At 43.0% G+C, this 13,383-nt stretch overlaps 1 protein-coding gene across 1 annotated transcript; it reads right to left on the bottom strand.

Annotated features, from left to right (window-relative positions):
• Positions 1–620: 620 nt before the first annotated feature.
• Positions 621–3,372, bottom strand: LOC129767421 (pre-mRNA-splicing factor syf1 homolog). Its single transcript, XM_055768317.1, has 2 exons — positions 3,238–3,372; positions 621–3,176 (listed from the first exon to the last, which is right to left on the bottom strand). Exons 1-2 carry the CDS (start codon positions 3,277–3,279, stop codon positions 636–638), a joined length of 2,583 nt encoding a protein of 860 aa, XP_055624292.1. The 5' UTR covers positions 3,280–3,372; the 3' UTR covers positions 621–635.
• Between the last annotated feature and the right edge of the window lie 10,011 nt (positions 3,373–13,383).

The raw sequence follows: 13,383 nt of genomic DNA on the forward strand, positions 1-13,383 counted from the left end.
AACGAAGAAACTTACCGGTACTCCTATGAGTATAGTTATAAAAATATAATTAACCCGTTTTATGTCAAGCGTTCGAAAAATCGAACAGCAACTTCGATAATTTTTCATGGCTTTGGAAAGCAACCGTATAGTAAGGTTTTAGCATGTAATGATAGCTTAGTCTACTAGCCACAACCTACTAGCTAACTTCATTCAAATTTGTATCACTTCATTGGGCATATAAATCGGTTCAAAGCAACTATGTCCGGAAAGTACATAACCTCACATAACCTAACAAAAAAAAACTTTAAAAATTTAAAAATATGTAAACTTTTCTACAATATTATTTTGATAAAAAGAAAAAAACCATTGGATTGAACCTCCTACAGGAACAAAAATGTAGATTTTGGCCAATGTTTTTGTTCGGCGCCTTTTTGATTTTTGGTCATTTTCCGGTAAACGGAAGAACGGACAAAAATAATTCTCGGAGATTGGGGTTTCTGCAACGCCAATAGTCAAAATTACACCAATGGCTTTGTTAAAAAAATATTTTTTACAGCTTGGTCGTTAATGGGTAAGAATTCGGTTCCTTAAAACCTATGTAAATGAGCCGAATTATAACAAAATTAAATATGCTTCTGTTGATTATCAAATATTTATTCATCATCTTCTTCTTCTTCTCTTCTCAGACTACCGAACACCTTCGCTGGAACAGCTTGCTTCTGCACCGGCATCTTCTTGCTGATATCCTCTTCGCCAGCTTCTTCGGCACCATTTGCTTCATCCTCATCCTCATCATCATCATCATCGTCCTCATCAATGTCAATCTCGTCCGGATTAACCACTTTATCGGCCTTCTTCGAGCCCCCTTGCGTTTCGCCTCTGACAAACATGATGTTGCCACCACTCGCGCCCACAGCAGCTATTGCCCGCGCCGACGTTTCCGCCGCCTTCGCTTCCAACGCTCGCATCGCATCCCTCGGTTCCGATCCCGCCCCGGTGACCGTTGAGTTGATCAGCGTTGCCGACATCATGTTGATCTGGGTGTTGTAGGTGGCCTGGATGGAACGCTTGATCCGAAGCATTTCCCTCATGGTATCCTCGTTTCCGTGGCGCACCTCGAACTCTTTCCATGTTTGCCAAAACTCGGCCGTTATGCGGGGATCGCACATTTGACTGCAGTGCGCATAGATGGCTCTTGCCCGATCGATCTCACCGAGTTTGGTTTCCATCTCGGCGAACAGCATGCACATCTGGCGTGATTGAGCCTCCGATAGAACTTCGATTGCCTTCTCGTAGATTTCGCGTGTTCGGGGAATTCCGTATATTTCGGCTGCCTTCTTAATGTACAGATTGAACATGGCAAACGTTTCGTCCTCCTTGACGGCAGTGGTCGCACGTTCGTACACGGCCATTGCGTGTCGCGCCAGGCCATGATCCTCCTCGAGTTTAGCGTACAGCAGATATAGATTCTTGGCCAGCTCCGGTGGGCAACCGTCCAGGCATTGCTCGAAGAGGTCACGAGCGCGCTCAAGTTTTTGCCCACCGTATCGTTTGAGGAATTTCGTTAGATAGGTGTTCCAGATGTCGTACACATTTGGCCACTTGAACAAAGAAATGCCCTTTTCGTAAGCTTTGAAAGCTTCCTCGAAGTAATTGTGCTCTTCCAAAAACAAACCGTAATTTATAATGATTTGAGGGGTGCAGATTTTCAGATCGATTATTCGATCGTAGACTTGCTTGCACGTTTGGAACGTTCCGAAGGATTCCTCCAGATCGGCATACATGGACCACAGTTTGAGCGATTTATAGACACGCATTTGCACCGTCTCGGTATCGTCGTGATAGGCTACCTTTCGTTTAGGCATGGCAGTGGCGCGCTGCATAATTTTTAGAGCTTCTTCAAAATTCTCCTCACGGATTTCCATCTCCGCCCATTCGCACCAAACGCTCGCCAACTCGTCTACCTTGAGGAAGTCAACCTGGACCGCTTTCTCGAATACAATGCGAGCGTCACTCAACTGTTTGTTCTTCTCGTAAAATTTGGCGAATTCCACCCACAAAGTGTACAGCTTTCCAACCGCCAGCTTGGGCTGAACGGTGTGAACGGCTTCGGTAAAAGTGTTGATTATTTCGTGAGGCTTTCCTTCATACAGCTCCACACGCTTATGCCACTCGGCCACGTTATGCGGATTCTGTCTCAGCAGGACACTATTCAACAGCAGCAATCGACGTTCCATCAGATACTCAAACCGAGCCATCAGCAGCTCAACATTGAGTTCCTCATCCTCCGATGGATTCCTAGCCATCTCTTCCATGACTTTGCTCAAACTCAGTTCCTCAAACTGAGCATACGCATCGAACACTTGGCTGAAATCACGGACTGTAGTAACGGTCTGAATTGCCTCCTCGTACACATCCCGTGCTCTATCGAACAAGCCACTCCTCACGTAATAATCCGCCAGCGAGTTCCACAGATGACCCAGCTGATCGGTGTACCTTCTCAGCCCTCCCCGAATGATGGCATCAACATTCAGCGAGTGTACCTTGTCCGGATTCTTCGAAATCAACTCACACAATTCGTTCCACAGTTGATGATTGGATTTGCCATGCTTCGAAAAGAAGTTCTCATTATCCACAATACTGGCCAACTGCTGGGCTGCCTCATCCAAGTGGCCAATCGAAATCAAGAACTCCACATATTCTTCCGCATCTTCCGGGCACAGTTTTAAATATCTCCTCCAAACGCGCACGGCCGTCTCGGGAATGTCGAACTTTCGCAAAAAGTCCAAATACAACGGCCAAATCCTCTGATGCTGCGTAACCGGCAAAGCTCTCAGCGCTCTGTCGAAGATCTGCCTGGTTCTCGTTATCCGACACTGGCCGATCATGAAGGTGCAGTAATCCATCCAAATCCGGGGCATCTTGTGCATGAACACAAGCGACCTCTCGAATGCGTTGTTCACCTCCTCGTACTCCGGGTCGTTGATACATTTTCCCTTGGTTTGTCTCCTGAGCGTTTTGAGATAGTTATACCACAGCTTGTATGAACCAGGCAGTTCTTTCAGTGCGCGCTCGAATACCGTGTTGATGACAAACTTCGGTGCGTTCCGCTTGTGCTCCACGTATCGCATCCAGTGCTTGACGGAGTAAGCATTCCGAAGAATCTCTTCCTCGTACGGGAGGTCCTCTTCGTTCTGTAGAAAACAATATGTTACTGAGTATCCTAATAGAAAGTAAATGTTTGATCAAACTCACAAAGAAAACTTCCGCCAAATCAACCTTCGATGAAATTGGCATCGTGTTTTTAGATTTAAACCCACTTTTATTCAGAAAACTGGATAACTACCGGAGAAAACGTTAAGCAGACTATTGTGTTTGTAAACATTGGAGCGAATGACGTTTTTCAATCACGAATCTTCACAACAGAGGTTGGACAGCACCAGCTATCACACTGAAAATTTTATTTTTCGCTTAGTCTTGATTTTTTTTCCAATATGTTTATTTATGATGCTCAATTGTTAAAGCTTTGCGGAGCCGCTGTTTCAATGTTTGTTTACATTATTTTATCTTAATTGTACACTTAGAATAATTTGAACGATTACTCGCGGTTTACTCGAGATTAGAGGAGCAACAATTTTTGTGGATTTGGTCAGTTTTGGGATGTGGAAATGGCACATCGTTTTGCCCCATCTGTTATTTTTTGGGCTCATTTAGCACTTCATCTGTAAGGCCGAGGACATAGTAAAGGCGGTGCAATGCGATGCGATTAATGTAACATGCATCAGTTTCATTATATACACTATAGCAGTGGTGGCCAAACTTTTGGGCACTACGGGCGACTAATTGTTCAAATGTTACGCTGCGGTCTACCAACGTTGACTGTTTTAAAAATACATTAGAAAAATCAATTTAGTACTACACAATAGAGCAAAATTTGAACTAGAATTGGGCGATCTTGCATCGATATTCAGAAGATCGATCTTTTCCTCTCCGATTTCCGATTTTTGGACCGATTCGTTGTACTCAAAAAAAACGCCAAAATCGATCTTTTCTTTTTGATCATTTCGATATTCTTGATCGTAGAAATCTTTTTGTAATTTTTTTTTTTCAGTGAACAGTGATTTTGATCGTTCGAGTGTGGAGGATAGCGCTCCTGTAGGAGTCACCTTTTAACAAACTATTTCGTCTTTCCGGAATATATTGGGGATATCAATTGAAAAAATCTAGATGCTATCGCTGAATGCTCATCCAGTTTACGATGGATTAAAGAAATGGTTTCAAGCGCCCGTTTTAGCTAAATCTTTTTTCAATATACTCAAACTCATCCACATTTTTGGCATTTTCTCACAAAATTTGCCTCGCATTCTAACGATTAATCTCATGAAAAACCACCTGACAAGCAGAAGTTTGTAAACAGTTTTGTAAGTTCAAGATTTTCTCGAAACTTTCCATCCTTAGTACTTCGTATTACCTCTTGTTTGGCCTTCAAATTACATTTTCCGATGAACAGCTTCACAACGCTCATAGTTATACAGTTTGCCCTTAGCAATCGACCAGTATTCCTCAATTAGACATTGCTTGGCCTGGATATCATTTCTAGGGAACCAAAGTGGTGGCGCCATTGTCGTTGTATTTCATAAACGTTTGGTCATATCTTAATAGTGACAGGTTTCCAAGACGGGTCAAATAAACTCAAAATTTTACATCTTCAGAAGAAACTCCTTTTTAAAACAAATCCTGGTTTGTTGTTGCAGGAGTTACGAAAGGTTAATTTTTTGGTCTGCAGCTATTAATGGAATTTCACCATTTTTTTGTATTTTCCTGGGAATTTGCAGATCTAACGAGGTATGTATTAAATTTATTGTCCTGTAGTTTTTTCGGAAACAACAGCCTTGCAGTACGTTTCATCATCCATAACGACGCAATCGTATTTCATCAGTAAATTCTTGTGGAGCATCCTTGAGCGTCCCTTTGCTTCCAGATTTTACTTCGCATTACGGTTCGATACAACTTGTATCTCGACATTTCTCACCCCTTCCGGGGTCCGTTTGAAAAGAGGGAGGGTTTAGTAAAGGAGGTTTAGTAAATGTCCACACTTGTCAAAGGAGGGGGAGAGGGAGTCTAAAATCATGCTTTTTCTGTCTACGTGGTATGTGGAGACCCCCTAAACACTAGCAAAGTGTGCAAAATACATAATTTAGTAAAATCGTTGAAAACACTCCTAAAAATTCATCGTGTTGTTAAAACTTGCACAAAGGAGGTTTACAAAATCGTCCAATTAGGGAATCATATCAAACACTCAATTATTCGTGTCGTATTACAGGTCTGTCCAATTAGCTAGATGTCCAATCGGAGGCGAATCACTTTTTCTCATTAAATGATTTGATTCTCGGTCTGTGAGACCAATTAACCAATAGATTAGAAGTAGAGAACTATCTATCGAATATATTGGTCTCTATTGTGTGAACTGAATCGAACGATCAATTTGATCCCTATAACTATCACTATCATTTTGTAAAGCGATAGAATCTTATCGAATCGAGTTCTTTCTAGAATCTTTTTCCTTGAAACGTCTCTGTAATGCTTTTTAAAGCAAAGCATCAGGATTGTTTTAATGTCATACCCTAAAAGTACCCATTTTTTTTTTTTTTTATAAATTCGTTTATTTTTACAGGCTCAGTTACATAAGTTTAAAGGAGCCGAAATCTTAAATATATTTTTAAAACTATATATATGAACAATTTTCTTAAATCTATGGTTAGTAATGTGGGAAACCGATTACTCGTGGTGGACTCGAGATTAAAAGGGTGACATTTTCTCAGGAAAAGGATGGGGTATAAGGAAATTATTACAATGTTGATAATCACACACACTCAATTCTTAAATCTATTCGTACATCAGTTGTGAATTTACATTTCATTCTTCTGTTTATAGCAAGCGGACCAATTACTCACAAAGGAAGAAATGGAGGGTATAAGGATATAAGGATAATCACACACGAACATCGATAGATTTAAGGAAAACATATATTTGGGACATGTAATCAAGGTCTAACCGAGCCAACACATCTCTCACCGGCACATTGGGCTGCCTTCCTCTAGCCCGAAGGGAGTTCTCTAAATTCGATCTGGCAACAAGATACACCTCACACGACCAAACAACGTGTTCGATGTCGTGGTAACCTCGGCCACAAACGTAGATATTGCTGCCGGCCAGATTGAAACGAAAGAGTAGCGCGTCTAACGAACAGTGATTGGACATGAGTCGGGAGAAGGTGCGAATAAAGTCCCGACTCAAGTCCAGACTTTTGAACCATGGTTTGAGGCTAACCTTAGGGATAATCGAGTGAATCCACCGGCCCAATTCATCTTCGTTCCATTTGCGTTGCCAGTTAGCGATGGTATTTTTACGGACTAAAGAGTAAAATTCATTGAAGGCGATTTGACGCTGATAAATATCGCCTTCAATCGCACCTACCTTTGCTAATGAGTCAGCCCTCTCATTACCCGGAATTGAGCAATGAGAAGGGACCCACACAAAGGTAATGACATAACAGCGTCTGGTTAAAGCACTCAAAATGTCACGTATTCTCTCAAGGAAGTACGGCGAGTGCTTTTCCGGCCTCACTGAACGGATAGCTTCGACAGAGCTAAGACTATCCGTTACAATGTAATAGTGTTCAACAGGTCGTGAGGCGACGCTGTCCAGCGCCCAATGAATTGCTGCCAATTCAGCAATATACACTGAGCAAGGATTCTGAAGACTGTGTGAGGTGCTAAAAAATTCGTTGAACACTCCAAATCCTGTGGACTCATTTATAGTGGACCCATCAGTAAAGTACATATTATCACAATTGATACCCCTATATTTTTCATCGAAGATCGTTGGAGCGATCCTCGATCGTTGGTAATCTGAATATCCATGGATATCTTGCTTCATGGACAGATCAAAATGCACAGAGGAATTGATGTAGTCAGGGAAACAAACACGGTTGGGAATATACGAAGAAGAATCAACCTGCATGGAGATGAATTCATGATATGAACTCATGAATCCGGAGTGAAAATTTAGCTCGATCAGCCGCTCAAAATTTCCGATCACCAATAGGTTCATGACCTTACACCGGATGAAGAACCGAAGAGATAATAAATTGAAGCGATCTTTTAGTGGGAGTAGGCCTGCCAAAACCTCGAGACTCATGGTATGCGTTGAGGGCATACATCCCAACGCAATACGGAGACAAATATACTGAATTCGCTCGAGTTTAATTAAGTGTGTTTTGGCAGCTGATTGAAAACAGAAACTGCCATACTCCATCACTGAGAGAATAGTTGTTCTATACAACATTATAAGATCTTCGGGATGGGCTCCCCACCAGGTGCCGGTAATTGTACGGAGAAAATTTATTCTTTGTTGGCATTTTTTACTCAGATACCTAATATGGGCCCCCCAAGTACATTTGGAGTCGAACCAGACCCCAAAATACTTGAATGACATAGCATGAGTGATCGGTTTACCCAAAAGTTGAAGCTTTGGTTTTGCTGGTCTATGCTTCCTAGAAAAAACCACCATTTCTGTTGATCCTACGACAGAGACCACTCCATCATCTGCAAGTTGTCTTAGGCTGCAATTTTGTGTAAGGCAATTGTCGATGTCGCTTACATAGAAGTTGTACAAAAGGAGGCTTAAACATGAGCCCTGGGGGAGGCCCATGTAAGAGACCCGACTTACTGCCGAATCTCCGTGAGAAAAGTTCAAATGCTTCTCACAAAGCAAGTTATATAACATATTATTCAATAGAGGCGGCAGACGGCGCCAGTGGTTGTATGGTTAGCGTAACAGCCTCACAATCCGATCGGCCTGGGTTCAATCCCAGCTGGCGTCGTTGGGATTTTCTGAGGCGAAAAATCTCTGGTTACGTCTTCCTTCGGAGCGGAAGTAAAAGAAGTTGGCCCGGCTCATGAGTTGTTGAGTCTGATAGGTAGGAACAGGTGGAGTCGCCTCCCTGATGTCGGTGATTGGCACTAAAGTGGCGGAAATAGGCCGACGAAAAATAAGCGAAGATAAAAAAAAAAAAAAAAAATAGAGGCGGCAGACCCCGAGAGTGTAATTTGTCTGTCAAAACCTCTATTGAAACAGAATCAAAGGCCCCCTTTATGTCCAAGAATACCGAAGCCATTTGTTTTTTTCCGGCGTAAGCCATTTGAATTTCTGAAGAAAGCAACGCAAGACAATCATTCGTCCCCTTGCCCCTGCGGAACCCATATTGTGTATCTGTGAGTAGGCCATTCGTTTCAACCCATCGATCAAGGCGAAACAAGATCATTTTCTCCAACAATTTCCGTATACAAGACAGCATTGCTATTGGGCGGTACGAATTGAAGTCGGACGCGGGTTTTCCGGGTTTTTGAATAGCTATAACTCGTACTTGTCTCCAATCATCTGGAACAATATTATTCTCCAGAAACCGATTGAATAAATTCAACAAGCGATGTTTCGCCACATCAGGGAGGTTTTTCAGCAAGTTGAACTTAATTCTATCCGATCTCGGAGCAGAATTGTTACATGAAAGCAGAGCAAGAGAGAATTCTACCATCGAAAACTCGGAATCAAGATCGCACCTATCTTGTGGTATATCTCGAACAATTTTTTGCACAGGAGCGGAATCAGGACAAACCTTCCGTGCAAAATTAAAAATCCATCGATGTGAATATTCCTCGCTTTCATTGGATGAAGAGCGATTTCTCATGTTTCGAGCCACTTTGAATGCGTTCGATTTATCCTGATAAAGCTTGGAACATTGGCTATCCCACCATGGATTGGGAGGCCTTCGACGAATAGTGGAGCCTGGGATGGGTTTCGTTTGAGCGCGAACCGCGCTGTCATAGATCAAACGAGAAAGGAAGTTATACTCCTCCAATGGAGGTAAACCATCTCTGGAATTGATGGCTAGAGCAATCGCGTCCGCATATTTTTTCCAGTCAATGTGTCTTGTGAGGTCATATGCCATGTTTATAGATTCAGAAAAATTCGACCCAATGGTGATGGAAATTTTGATTGGCAAGTGATCACTACCGTTGGGGTCCTGGATTACATTCCACTTGCAATCTAACGATAGTGAATTCGAGCAAAGCGAGAGGTCAAGAGCACTTGGGTTAGCAGGAGGTTTAGGTACACGTGTTGTTTCCCCAGTGTTCAAAAGTGTCATATTGAAGTTGTTACAAAGATCATATATCAACAGTGAACGATTGTCGTCGTACTGTTCCCCCCAGGCAGTTCCGTGAGAGTTGAAGTCTCCCAAGATCAATCGTGGCTCAGGAAGGAGTGAGCACATGTCAACAAGTTGCTTGCGGCTAACCGCAGCTCTCGGAGGCCAATACAAGCTGACAATACAGAGGTCTTTTCCTCTGATGTTTGCATGACAAGCAACAGCTTCAATCCCTCCAATAGGTGGAAGGTCAATTCGAAAAAATGAGTGGCACTTATTGATCCCCAATAGCACCCCTCCGTATCTGTCATCACGGTCCAAGCGTATAATATTAAAATCGTGGAAAGAGAGATCATCTCGCGAAGAAAGCCAAGTTTCGGACAGAGCAAAAACATCACAATTGAAGTTATGAATTAAAAATTTGAATGTATCCAATTTAGGGATAAGACTACGACAATTCCACTGTAAAACAGTGATATCTCCGACCTCTCTATTTGAATTAGACATCAAGAGAGATAATCATTGCAAGGAGGGGCCATGTTTGCATCAATTGTTGCAAAATTGTCTTTAATACTGGAAGCATTGATATGACAATGGTTCTGATGGAGTCGGAAACATTAAAGCATGTGAAGATTTGAGCCACAAGGTCAGTCAACTTTATAAATCCCGATTGGGAAGTTGAACTGGACGGTAAAATAGGGACAGTTGGGGTTTTTGATGTCCCTTCGAGTGCTGGGTCGTTCGAAGGTGAATTATTCCCACGGAAGCCAGGAGGAACCTGATTTTGCTTGTCCGCTGCACTCGATTTTTTAGGCATGCTAACAGAGGGTATAACCGGAGGGGCTTGTCCTTGAACTTTGGGAGTGGTCACATTTTTGCGCCGGGGATTCCCTTGGAAGATGTACGGTGTGCCCTCGTTAGCTGTATCCGCTTCCATTTCGTCAACTGTCAGCGAAGCGAAGACATTGTTTGCGGTTAAAGGTTGTTGCTGTTGGGCCAATGGAGAAGCGCCCTTCAAAATTTCCGCAAAAGTGCGCTTCGAGCGTTCCTTTAAAGAGCGCTTCTGCTTCTCCCAGCGACTCTTGTAAGTTTCACAAGCCGAGAGCACGTGCGGATTTCCTCCGCAATATGGACACTTTTGCTCAATCGCACTGCAGGATTTGTCCACATGTTGCTCTCCGCAAGTGGCACAGCGCTCCTTGTTGGCGCAGTAAGCTGCTGTGTGACCAACTGACTTGCATTTCAGGCAAGTCATGGGCTTTGGCACGAAGAGTCGCAGCGGTAGCCTCAATTTGTCCACCATAACGTAGTCAGGGAGGGCGGAGCCAGCAAAAGTGACTCTAAACGAGTCGGACGGCGTAAATTTCGATTCTTTCCCTTCCTGGGAGACTTTGCCGAGTTGTCGGCATTCTAAGATTTTAACCTTAATCAAAGGCAGCTTTTTAAATCTGCCATCTCCTTCCATAATTGATTTGCACGTCAGACCCGTTTCGGTTATCACCCCAGAGATTTCTACGTCATGGGAAGGCACGTAGACACGATATTCCAGGGTAAACCTCTGGTCGACGACAATACCGTTTGCGTCTTTCCGATCAGCCACGACAACACGCAGTTTGGTCGGTCTAACCTTCGTAATTTCTGTCACGGAAGAGTATCTTGCCAGATCTTTCATGATCTGAATAACATTAAGTGCTTTTCCGTTTGGCTTAGGCCTGAAGAAAACAACCCACGGACCAGTTCCAGGTGCATCTTCAGGATAGACCTTGACACGTGGAGAGAAGACAACAGGAGGAGAAGGAGATGACGAGGATTGAAGGGGATCGGGGACAACAGGATGGGGAGGCGAAATCTGAGCTGGGGTAGGAGCGAGGGGGGTTGGAGAGGAGATATTTGCAGGTTTTTTAGAGGGGGGCTTGCTAGAGTGAGCAGACTCGTCCCCGGACGAAACATCCTCTGATGTAGGAACGCGTTTAAGTGTCTTCGCTGTTCCTTTATTTGTTTTTTCAACCAGAGGGGAGTCATCATCAGAGATCTCCATATCTGGAGATCCTCCCCCTCCTTCTGCCATTCTGTAATTGGTACTTATAATCTAATATTTTGTTTTAATAATAATAATAATTAAAAAAAAAAAAATAAAAAAAAAATCTTATATCTTATTTATTTCTATTCACCACAATGCACCCAGTGCTGATGAACTGGCAACCGCTGCTTGCTTCTCAATCGGAGCGCTTGAGCGCTCGGCACTATCACACACCACTAAGAAGTGATGCTCTCCTTCACACTGCTGTAAGTGAACAGCGAATCGCGCTGGTATTGTGTGCGTGCAACTGAGCACCGATGTCCGACTTCGATTGCGATGGCGACAAATCGGCGAAAACTGAAAGCCGGCTGGCCTTGCCAGGCTTTGATGATTCTGCTTTTCTCACTAATTCCGAGTTCACACTGCGTTTTACGATATCTCGAACAGTTCGAAAACGCGCGAAAAAAGCACACCCGGGCGATAAAAAAAAAAACAGCCAACGGTAACCGAAAACAATGCTTTAACGGAGAATGGAAGCGTTCAAGTACCCATTTAAGAACAACAGTAATTTTTTTGTTTTCACAAAATCTACGAAATCTATTCCACTGTGACCAAGTATACATTCGAAGGATGATGCATGTTGGTATATAAATCAAGAAACATGCTCGAAATAGCATAAATAATTGGCACAAACAATTTTCTTTCAAATTACTGCAATTAACGATAATTTCATTTTTGTATCTTCATCTATTATAAACTTTTGGAACATTTGTTCAATGTTGTTATGAAAAAAGAATGAATTAAATCAATGCAATGTATGAATTGAATTCCAAAAATCAAAACGCCATTTAGCCTAAGAACACACTGGACGGCTCTCTCGCGCGGATTTTGCAATGACAGGCCGCCGCGGGACCTCGATATTCCATTATGAATGAGATAAAACACACAAGGCGGGGCGGGTGTGTACGGTTCCAAAGTCGCTGTTGTACGGTTCTTCATTCGCTCAATGCGCCGCAACAGTTTTGTGAGAGTATTAGTGTTTATCCGCTTTTTAAAGGTGTACATAAAGCAAGGCAATAATAAATGTACTCTCAGGTGAGAGGAGAGCCAATACGTGAAAATCACACTGCGGTCATTTAGCTGCGAATCCCCGAATTCCATCCAAATTGTCGAGAAATTCAATATCTCGACGTTTGTGAACAACATCTGTCTCTCCCTCTCGCTCAGGTAAACATCCCCTGTTCCGTTTTCCACCATTCTGTCTTCATATACCACGCCTCTAATCCGCTTACTATCCAAACAGTTGTACCTTGTACCATAGACTCGTCTTGCATCCGTCTATAAAAATATAATAATGGCAGCTAGTGAAGCTGACGAAAGCCGCTGAATGTGTTTTACATCAAGCTCCTGCAGCGACTCGTCATTTCGAAAATCGCGCGTGAGAGCCGTCTAGTGTGTTTCGACGCTTATTGTTTTACTAGCCAGAATGGCAACTCCCGGTGTGGTTGCCAAGATATGGTGGAGGGTTTAGCAACTGGTGGGGATGCTCTTGTAGAAAGGGATACAGTAAGTTACATCTAATTCGACATTCCGAGGCACCACTCAGTGTCGCATTGGAGGCGATTTTGACCTATAATTGGACATTCTCGATGGCAGCGGTAGAGTTTCGAGTCTGGTGGCGACTTTCAATGTGGGACCATAGTTTGGGCCACGAACTCGATGTTTATAAAAAAGTCCAATTAGAGGTAAAAATGTTCAACTAAACGTGTCGCATTACAGGTCTGCCCAATTTGATAGATGTCGTATTAGATGTAACTTACTGTATATACATTCCCCTACTACTGCGATTGTTGTAGCCCCTACTGTAAGCGTAACCAAGGCGCGTAGAAGTATATCCTAAGGTGGGCCAACTTGCTAAAACCACTCTTCAGTTAAACCCATCTTGGAAGTCCACTGTTGCAAACAAAACACAATACGCTTGTGCAAAAGCTCACTCGTGTTCAGTCTGTCTCTTTCACGCTTCAAGCAAATAATTCCCCTTCTGTTTTCTTCCGTACTGTTTTCATATACCGCTCCCCTAACCAACTCAGTGATGAAACGGCCTCACCTTAGGATATACTTTTAGGCGCCTTGGGCGTAACTTCATTGTGTTTTTGTTACTACTCTTCTAGAG

The sequence above is a fragment of the Toxorhynchites rutilus genome, chromosome 2 (assembly GCF_029784135.1).
Source record: "Toxorhynchites rutilus septentrionalis strain SRP chromosome 2, ASM2978413v1, whole genome shotgun sequence".
In the NCBI taxonomy this organism is placed as follows: domain Eukaryota; kingdom Metazoa; phylum Arthropoda; class Insecta; order Diptera; family Culicidae; genus Toxorhynchites; species Toxorhynchites rutilus.

Excerpts from the sequence above, each read along its gene's own strand:
- LOC129767421 (XM_055768317.1), bottom strand. The coding sequence starts at position 3,279 with ATGCCAATTTCATCGAAGGTTGATTTGGCGGAAGTTTTCTTT. Across the intron at positions 3,177-3,237 it reads ATTTGGCGGAAGTTTTCTTT|AACGAAGAGGACCTCCCGTA; the intron begins GTGAGTTTGATC and ends TGTTTTCTACAG.